The sequence below is a fragment of the Salvia splendens genome, chromosome 9, assembly GCF_004379255.2.
Source record: "Salvia splendens isolate huo1 chromosome 9, SspV2, whole genome shotgun sequence".
NCBI lineage: Eukaryota > Viridiplantae > Streptophyta > Magnoliopsida > Lamiales > Lamiaceae > Salvia > Salvia splendens.
The window spans coordinates 16,157,156-16,167,742 of record NC_056040.1 but is presented as its reverse complement, the minus strand read 5'-3'; the positions used below and the strand labels follow the sequence as shown (position 1 = coordinate 16,167,742).

The 10,587-nt window shown below is 37.4% G+C and overlaps 1 protein-coding gene across 1 annotated transcript; it reads right to left on the bottom strand.

Annotated features, from left to right (window-relative positions):
• Positions 1-6,013: 6,013 nt before the first annotated feature.
• LOC121749215 lies at positions 6,014-7,370 on the bottom strand. Its single transcript, XM_042143804.1, has 3 exons — positions 6,876-7,370; positions 6,700-6,789; positions 6,014-6,298 (listed from the first exon to the last, which is right to left on the bottom strand). The coding sequence occupies exons 1-3, from the start codon at positions 7,368-7,370 to the stop codon at positions 6,014-6,016; spliced, it is 870 nt and encodes a 289-aa protein (XP_041999738.1).
• Positions 7,371-10,587: the final 3,217 nt, after the last annotated feature.

The following is a 10,587-nucleotide window of genomic DNA, read 5'->3' as shown; positions in this document are numbered from 1 at the left end:
ATAAATAGATGCAGTTTTGTCATTGAAAAAATAATTAATTGAATACTATATTGACCAACAATCATGTTCTGCCAAAATTGCCCCTTCATTTGGGTTAAAAACATGTTTCGCAGGAATGCAAAAATTTAGGCACGACTTTGAAAAATTTGAGCGGCGTAAATCTCTCAATAAATAAGCTTCATTCTCAATTGGAGAACTCACATTTGGAGGAGAGTGCAGAATCGTTCCCGCAACTCAAAATGCAGTCCGGACTCTTTCGATCAACCGGTATGCAATCATCTTCTTCGTTGTTGTAAAGCTGTATTTTCGACTGCTGTAATGGGGCTATATACCAGAGACCCCTCGGATCTTACACCGTATAAAGCTTAGTACATAATGGGTTGGGATAGTAGAGCTGAGTATGCAATTTAATCGCCATTTATTATCATCAATTGGTTGGGCAAATTTTGGGGAGCTTGAAGCAACACACGATTTGTCTGAATTGTATATGATATTGATGCATCGGTGGCATAAAATTACTGCTTTAATTGGTCCTTGTAGGTGGTATGTCAAATGGAAAACGCCCAATGATGCAGAGTAGTAATGATACCTTCTCACAGGAAGGTACCTTTTGAATGAATTGTATATGATATTGATGCATTTATGGCATCAATTAACTGCTTTGATTGTCCTTGTAGGTGGTATGTCAAATGGAAAACGCCCAATGATGCAGAGTGGTACTGGTACCTTCTCACAGGATGGTTCATTTTGGTTGCTACTGTTTTTTTCTTTTGTTATGTTTATGCATAGAAGTCGTTGTAAGTGTATGCATTTGATGTTCTATGCTGACATTTACCACGAAATAGGTGTGGTTGTTTCGGGAAGGCAAAAGTTTCGTAAGGGGGACCGTTCACGCCGGATTTGGATCTTCCGTGAAGAGGAGATCTTAGCCGCCACTTTGCTGGATCTAGTTGCTCATGGATGGAAATCCGACAATGGATTTCGTACGGGATACCTGACCAAGATCGAGGAGAGTCTTCGTGCGGAATTTCCAAATTGCGATCTCAGGGGGACTCCACACATCACATCCAAAATAGGCGCCTGGAAAAAGAGTTATGGGATTCTTAGATCCATCTTGAGTCGAACATGGGTTGGTTTCAATCTCCACAACGATTTCAAGATTGATATTGATGACGAGCAATGGGAGCAAATTGTCCAGGTTATTACACTAATTTCATCCAAAAGTTTCATCCATATTCCCCATGTGTTTCTCTTACTGAGACAACTAATATAAAACAATACGAAATTTGTTTATTGTAGGCCAATAAGGATGCAAAGTTTATGCGTAATAAGCTGTGGCCATTTTGGGAGCAATGGAAGTGTATTTTCGGAAAGGATCATGCTGGAGGAGGCGGTGCTGAACAGGTTGATGCCGCTGCAGAGCACATGAGGTCCCATTTGGGTGGCGGTAGTCAGTGCAACGAGAATGACTACCACCCGTCATTTGATGATTTACCTTTCGCTGATGGAAGTGTCCCGGCCACAGCAAGTCCTGAGCTTAACGAGTCTAGTTCGCGCTACACCCGTCATTTGGATATGTTCTGAAGCTGATCGAGGAGAGTCGTCGCTGCGGGTGATCGGTTTTGAGTAGTTGTAGTTTTTGCTGCTATGTTTAAGTATGTTTAGCGTGTGTTAATGGACTAGTATGTTTACTTTTGATGTTTCCTTGTGTATAATCTGCAAACTTTTTTTGACTTTGTAACTGCATAGAGGATAGATTTAGGTGTTCATCTATCCCATTTTCTGTAATTAGATGCAGGCATTATCTAAGAACATCTTCATTATCATGACTATTGCATTTCCTTATGTTAACTTCCTCCATCTTTTTTAAGGCATCCTACACTCTAAATTCTTCCTAATTACCATTGTCATCTTATAATACGAAGATATGCAATAACAAAAGGTAGATATAACTATAAAACAGGCGATTAATATTTCTATCGCCACCATACCATTACATCATGGATTCACGTATGAAATACCTACACCATCCTTAGGAATGAAAACGAGCATACGACCGAAATAAAGATTGTAGGGAGTATTTTAAAATCTACGGTCCTAGATTTCATCATAAGCTTACAAAGATCACCCTCTTGGGCGTTAAACAGGGACCGACGCCTCTCTCACACAACTTAGAACGGTGGACGGCGGAAGTTGTGAGGCCACCAAGTAATAGGCGAATTGGATGCACATGAACTCCCATGCGGTGACCTTCCCGATGGGCCTGCCTCAGGATGCACAATCGGTGGTGGTTTTGGTAACGCCACACCCTTCTCGAACCGAGTCCCAAGCATGCCATCTGAACCGATATCTATGAAATACATCCCCTTCTTCGTTGTCGATTCTCTGTCAGTGACATCAGCACCATCATCAAAAAGTTTGCGACAAACGGGTGGACGGGGGATGACCATGGGAGAAGTCACTTCATCCTCAACAACTCCAGCCTCATACACTTCCAAGACTTCTGTGGATACTTTCTGGGTGTTGTCCGATATGACCACCACTTCGTTCGCCCCCTCCACCTTGACGTCGTTCATCCCGAATATGCATGCTAGCTGGGAGAACATGGGCTCGTCATGATGATAGTATGCGCCAGCGAACTCATTTTTCTGCATAAGTACTTAACATAAGTGGCATCCATAAATAATATGGCCGCGAAGACTCTTCTCAAGTCAAGGAAATTATTTTAAAAAAACATACCGAGATGAGCTTCTCCCACATCTCATCAGATGCGATGATTTGTTTTGTGGGCTGATCCCAACGAAATCCATTGGTGCCCACCAATGCCTTGAAGGTTTTGTAGCTTTTTCTTAAGATCTCCACCCGTTCATCCAGCTCAGCTTCAGAAAACACAACCCCACGGAATTCTTGAACTCAGCGGCAGCTGAGAGAGTAATCTAGCTAGGGAAGAGTGGCATGTCCCAGTAAATATGACCCTTCATACGTTCGAGGCAGTCGATAAGGATCGTGTCACAAACTACGCTCCATTGGCCTTGGTACAAATACTCTGTCTGGGGTGGGATGTATGATAGAAAATAAAGTTGGAAGCTGGTGGTTTGTGCCATGAGTAGTTATGAACTTATATAATGGATGTTATTAGTGGTTGATGACTTGTAACCACCCACCGTAATTAATAAGATAGAGTATTAACACCAAGCTGAGCTCTTGTGGATAAATTCACTCATTACCTGGCACCACCATTTTTAGGGGCATCAAGAGTCTAGAGTTGCGCTGTCTATTAGAGTCCCGTCGCATTTAAGTTGCTTCAGCCATGGTGTGACAGCAATTGAAGGTCTTATTAATTCGGTAGTTGTGAAGCAAACAAGTTTAGTAATGACAGAAAATCAAAATAGGTTAGCCTCAAATTAAGAGGGTGATAAACACGGTTTTTGCATGTTTTTAATAATGATAGTTTTAGATTTTTTGGATGATAAAATGATACTTTTGCATCATAAAATGATAGTTTGAGGGGATAAAATGATAGTTTCAAATGATAAAATGATACTTTTGTTTAATAATGATAAAATGATATATGTTAGGTTTATTGCATAGAATGATAATTTTGACGGATAGAATGATACTCTGAGTTAATAAAATGATACTCTGAATGATAAAATGATACTCTTCTTTTGGCCAAATATCATGTAAAATGATAGGTTTATTGCATAGAATGATAGTTTTGCCGGATAGAATGATACTCTGAGTTGATAAAATGATACTTTTGACTGACTGATAAAATGATAGGTTTATTGCATACAATGATAGTTTTACCGGATAGAATGATACTCTGAGTTGATAAAATGATACTCTGAATTTCGCCAAATATCACGTAAAATGATAAAATGATAAAATGATAGGTTTATTGCATAGAATGATAGTTTTGCCGGATAGAATGATACTCTGAGTTGATAAAATGATACTCTTGACTGATACAATGATACTCTGAATTTCGCCAAATATCACGTAAAATGATAAAATGATAAAATGATAAAATGATAGTTTTGCCGGATAGAATGATACTTTCAGCCGATAGAATGATAGTTTTGCCGGGTAGAATGATACTTTCAGCCGATAGAATGATAGGTATTTTGTGTGTATAAAATGACATTTTTGTTTAATAAAATGATACTTTTAATTTATAAAATGATAATCTAAGCGGATAAGATGACAATAACCTTAAAAAAATGATAGTTTAGCTGAGGACATTGCATATAAGCTGATAAAATGATACTTTAACGTGACAAAATGACATAAAACTGATAAAATGATAGTTTTTCTGGATAGAATGATACTTTCAGCCGATAGAATGATAGTTTTGCCGGGTAGAATGATACTTTCAGCCGGTAGAATGATATGTATTTTGTGTGTATAAAATGACTTTTTTGTTTAATAAAATGATACTTTTACCTTATAAAATGATAATCTAAGCGGATAAGATGACAGTAACCTTATAAAAATGATAGTTTAGCTGAAGAAATTGCATATAAGCTGATAAAATGATACTTTAACGTGACAAAATGACATAAAACTGATAAAATGATAGTTTTTCCGGATAGAATGATACTTTCAGCAGATAGAATGATAGTTTTGCCGGGTAGAATGATACTTTCAGCCGATAGAATGATAGGTATTTTGTGTGTATAAAATGATATTTTTGTTTAATAAAATGATACTTTTATCTTATAAAATGATAATCTAAGCGGATAAGATGACAGTAACCTTATAAAAATGATAGTTTAGCTGAAGACATTGCATATAAGCTGATAAAATGATACTTTAACGTGACAAAATGACATAAAACAGATAAAATGATAGTTTTTCCGGATAGAATGATACTTTCAGCCGATAGAATGATAGTTTTGCCGGGTAGAATGATACTTTCAGCCGATAGAATGATAGGTATTTTGTGTGTATAAAATGACATTTTTGTTTAATAAAATGATACTTTTACCTTATAAAATGATAATCTAAGCGGATAAGATGACAGTAACCTTATAAAAATGATAGTTTAGCTGAAGAAATTGCATATAAGCTGATAAAATGATACTTTAACGTAACAAAATGACATAAAACTGATAAAATGATAGTTTTTCCGGATAGAATGATACTTTCAGCCGATAGAATGATAGTTTTGCCGGGTAGAATGATACTTTCATTCTATCGGGCAAAAGTATCATTTTATCAGATTTATGTCATTTTGTCACGTTAAAGTATCATTTTATCAGCTTATATGCAATTTCTCCAGCTAAACTATCATTTTTATAAGCTAACTGTCATTTTATCCGCTTAGATTATCATTTTATAAGGTAAAAGTATCATTTTATTAAACAAAAATGTCATTTTATTCACCAAAAATACCTATCATTCTATCGGCTGAAAGTAATATTCTATCGGCTGAAAGTATCATTCTATAGGCTGAAAGTATCATTCTATCGGGCAAAACTATCATTTTATCATTTTATCATTTTACGTGATATTTGGCGAAATTCAGAGTATCATTTTATCATTCAGAGTATCATTTTATCAACTGAAAGTATCATTCTATCCGGCAAAACTATCATTCTATGCAATAAACCTATCATTTTATCATTTTATCAGTCAGTCAAAAGTATCATTTTATCAACTCAGAGTATCATTCTATCCGGCAAAACTATCATTCTCTTCGTCTTCGAAATAGCTTCGCGTTGGTACCTTGAACATCTAAATTGGAAAATCGCCTTGATTTAGAATGGAAAATCCATTAAGTGAAAATAGTTTTTAGTAGAATTTTAATACAATTTTTCACCAATAACTTCCTACGCAAAATACATAGCTTCCTACGCAAAATACAACAACAGCAGTGGTCTACTTGTTATTTCATGTCACTACATATTCCTTCCAATCATAACACCGAATAGGACAAACATTAAACCCATAAACCCCAGATGATTCCCGTTAACAGGACACTTGTAGTAATATCTTCATGCATTCATGGTCAACTATTATTCCACATGTTTAGCGCATGTGCATTCCGAAGCTGCGTCCATTGAGCAGATGGCTCAACGCTGTCAACGTAGTCGACGCCTATGCTGTCTTCTTCAGGTAAAATAGCAGGCTCGTCGTAGTCAAGCTCAACTTCAATAGGGTCTACATCCATCTCTTGGCGAATGAAGTTGTGAAGTAAAAAACAGCTCATAATTAGGCGAATTTGTGTCTGAATTGGATAAAAAGATGCGCTACGAAGTATGCCCCACCGCATCTTAAGTACTGCAAATGCCCTCTCAATAATGTTCCTAGCTTTGGTGTGCCTCATATTAAACATTTCCTTAGGGTCTTGTGGCTTTTCTGTACCGATTCCCCACTCTTTTAGATGATACCGAACCCCATGTAGGGGGTTAAAAATCCGTTACAGTTGGCATACGCATTATCACATAAGTAGTAACACCCTGCGTGACATTTTGTTTAAATGGTTTCAGTTTACAATTCATAGTACCCAAACAATAAGCTCAACATTGACTGCAATATAGGTGTTGATTTTGAAATACCTTGGGGGACCTTGAAACCATTATTTCGGGATACTGCATCCCTTAGAACTCGCGAGTCTCCGGCTGACCCTTCCCATCCTGGCAAGAAGTACACGAACTGCATGTTGCGATCGCAAACAGCGAGGGTATTCGTCGCTATCTGCCCCTTCCTTGTGCGATACCGAGGTTTATCTTCGTTGCTGACTAGCACATTGATATGGGTACCGTCCAATGCCCCAAGACAACCCTGACAAAAAATAAAAGTCAGCCAAAGATTAGTAAATGAACACTATGCTCAATTTTTCAAGCATACCTAGGATCATAGAAAAGTACCGTGAACCATTTCCATCTGTGATCTGTACAGTCAGCGGGTACGGGGGTGGGTTTTGATAGCAATACCGAGTGTAGGCTCAGCACTGCAGCAAGCACTTTGTGCACGCATTGTGAGACAGTTGCACCAGATCGTGCAAAATGGAACTTAACCACACGGTTCTTGTTATGATGTGCGAGTACACCCAGAAACATTGCGACTTGTTCCTCAACACCTAAGGTTTTTCCTATCCTCAGTCCACCCCTTGCGTTTAGGATCCGACATAACTTAGCGAAGGTGTTACGATCCATTCTCAGATTTGCTACACAATCTGCGTCGGTCACATGGACGAGTTTGTCCAGATACTTGACTTGTTCGGGGATCTTTTTTATCACGCTGTACCGTCTCGCTCTGTCTAGGATTCGTCGTCTACTTCTAGCAGTTTTTGCACACACATATTTCTCAACTAGAACTGTCGTCTCCACACGGTATATAAACTGAAGATCTTCAAGTAGCATACACAGGCTGGCGTTGTTTCAAGCTTGATCAGGCATATTGTGTGATGTATGCAGTTGTATCACCCTTCAAAAAATCCACAACAACCCTCCGGCTACAGAAGCCGTATAGAACCCGAACACAGAGGACCACAGAACATCCATCATAACACAGACTCAGCAATATTATTAAGAAATTTTGTGACCATCTTGAGTGACAGACCAAGAGTAAGTAATACAAATAATATGACGTTTAAAGCATCATTTTTAGATGTCCATCAAATATGGAAAAGTTATTAGGGGATAGGGGACGTGGAATACCTTCACTGCCGTGGGTGGTCTTTCTTCAGCACACAAGTTGGTCGCTGCAGAATCGAAGAACTAGAATTTGCGAAAATCTGCCGACGGGGTTTGAAACAACCTGCAGTGACAATGCAGAGTTGGATGGTGTTAATAATCTTGCACCAGATAGACTGAAGAGTTGGGGACAGATCTAATTGGGGGAGTAATATACACACCGGTGCTTGATCCGTTACGCGGTGACGAAAATAGCCAGAAGTCCACCGAATTATGAAATACCTTGCAGTGAATCACATGGAAGGACGGAATCGAGCGTTCATCCAAAAATTTCGTCCGCGGATTTTAGTCGGCGCAGAGGTAGGGTTCTTCAATATTTATGGATGAGGAAGAAATGATTTGGGAGGGAAATGAAAAATGGAAGGGTAAGTAAGGTATTTTGGCCTCATTTCTTGACGCTTCTCTCGATGCAGATATAATTATTGACTCATTCTTGAGAATTTATTTTGGCCCAATTCCCCTTTCTACAGTGTGGGCCCTTGTTATTTATAGGGTCATACAAAATTAACATAAAGAAACTGAACACTAGATAATAATCAGAAATGAGGCCATATCTGCCTATATCTAATAAGGTGAACATGCCCTAAATGATTAAGAATTAACTACGGGGATTAATTGAAACTTATGAATTAGACAGATGTAACATGATAAAGATTAAAGACAATCATGACGCCGTAAACTCGTTTGATTTCCAGTCCTCCAATCTCCAATTCTAATCGCGATTGATCTTCAAAACAATGGGCTGAAGAATGGAGAGTAAAAATTGTGTGGTTTGTTTGTTTCGTAAAAACTTAAATTTTTTTGACGTATGAATGGAGGAGGTAATTTTATTTACTATTAATTTATTTGATACTAAGGGCAAACTAAAAATACTATAAATATTTTTATTCTACACAAAAATAAGGTCTATAATAAGTAAACTAGTCTTATGAATTTATCGAGATTTTGGGCCTTTAATTCAACATCAACTTTTTATACAATCCTCAGAAAGGCCCAAATACGTTAAGATATCAACAGTTTCGAACAATAGAGTCTCAACAAAGCATTATTTATATACTTTTCGTATTTCTCATTTCTCTCTTTCCATTATAATTTATAATTAAGTTTACTTACGAATAAACCAACGCACTGAAAAATCATTAAAAATAACTAAAAATAGATGATTAAAACTGTCACTAAATAAAATCGCGAATTAGTGGCGGAAATTTCCATAACCTCAGATCTGATTCAAACCAACAACCAACGAATCCACTCAGATCTCTCCGATCTCAACTTCAAACATCCAACAGTTGCGAAAAGCATCCAGATCAGTAAATAAACAGTAAAGCATCAGAATCAGAGCGGAAACAGAAAATAGAAACTAGATTAAGCATCAAACTGCAAATGTAGCCTCAAAACAGTAGCCGAACTTCCGGCAAGGAAGTCGACGAGAGTAAGTAAGTGCAGAAAATTAAAATTATTTCTTCGCCCTTATCAGGACGGTGTTACACTTCCAAACAACATAAAACACCACACTATACTACCCCAGATCTCCCATGAAACCAAATGCGTGAGCTAAGTGAGTGAATTTAGAGAGCAAGAATTTTCTAACTAAGAGCCTCTTCTTTTTTGGCAAGCTTCCTTGTATTTATAGGCGTGGCTCAAATCCCTAGGGCAACGAACTTTGTGATTTGACATTTGTGCCATTGAGGATTTCGCTCTTTTTCTTCACTTTTTCTCTTCTATTTCCTCTGCCCCGGTAATTGATCTTCATTCCTGGGTCTGACAGATTATTCACGCACCTGGACTTATAAGTACGCGTTAGCACTGTAGAAAACACAGAATTTATATCCAAAATAGATGCATGAAACGAGCCTTATCAATAATATATAGGCCTAACATATCTTCTTGGTTCACACGAGAAATTGAAGAATAATAAAATACTACGATGTCCAGATCATATAAGCATTCAGAATAATGATAAAGATTATAAAACTTGTCCCTAAACTTATCATAAGAACTACTCTTTGACCAGCAATAACAAGTACCTGTTCAGTAGCTAGAGCTTTTTGCAAGTGATATTTGCTTCCTTTCTCTGAAGCACACAAACACAGAGACAGAAATCTTTAGCATTAGTAATAGCAGCAGCAACAACAATAAATTCAATACAAAAATACCCATAAGTCATGACATAGATGATAACAGTATGTACTATATAGTCAATATCTCTCACACAAAGATGTGTTGGATGCATAAGTGAATGATCAAAGAGTTTGCCTTCATTATTTATTATTACAATAGAAATACCTGAATAGAAGTTGTCGTGTAATGGAATTGGTTGAGCAGCTATATTTTAAGTAGTCATTTGTAACAATCTCCTCCTACAGTAAAACAATGTATACAACTTTCACTTCTACTGAATGTGAGTTCATAACATTAATCATGTGTGGACAAAAATTATGGAGAAAGGGCAGCGCCTAGTTTCAGCATTCGCAACTGCATGGGAAAAGAAATACTGTACAGCAGATATACATTCCTTCGCCGATGAATTCAAGATTCATTTACCAGATCAAATAAATAATTCAGTGAGCTCATTAATCCTAATAGGATTAACCCAAAATCCAATAAACTTGCCAGGTGACATCTATATCACTGAATGAGAATGAACACGAGAATAGCTATTCAATTTCTTTCCTTTTGTCGCACCAATTACATCACAATGTTTTGTCATAAACATAAAAAAAAATCCCCTTGTACTACTCCCTCGCAAAAATCAAACTAGATTATGTTCGACTTCATAATTCTTAGGGTAGACATATGGGGGAGGATCCCCTGCTGTGGGAAAAACACAGCACCAACTGCTGTGGCATTAAACGACGTAGTTTTCCAATAAATCACATCAATT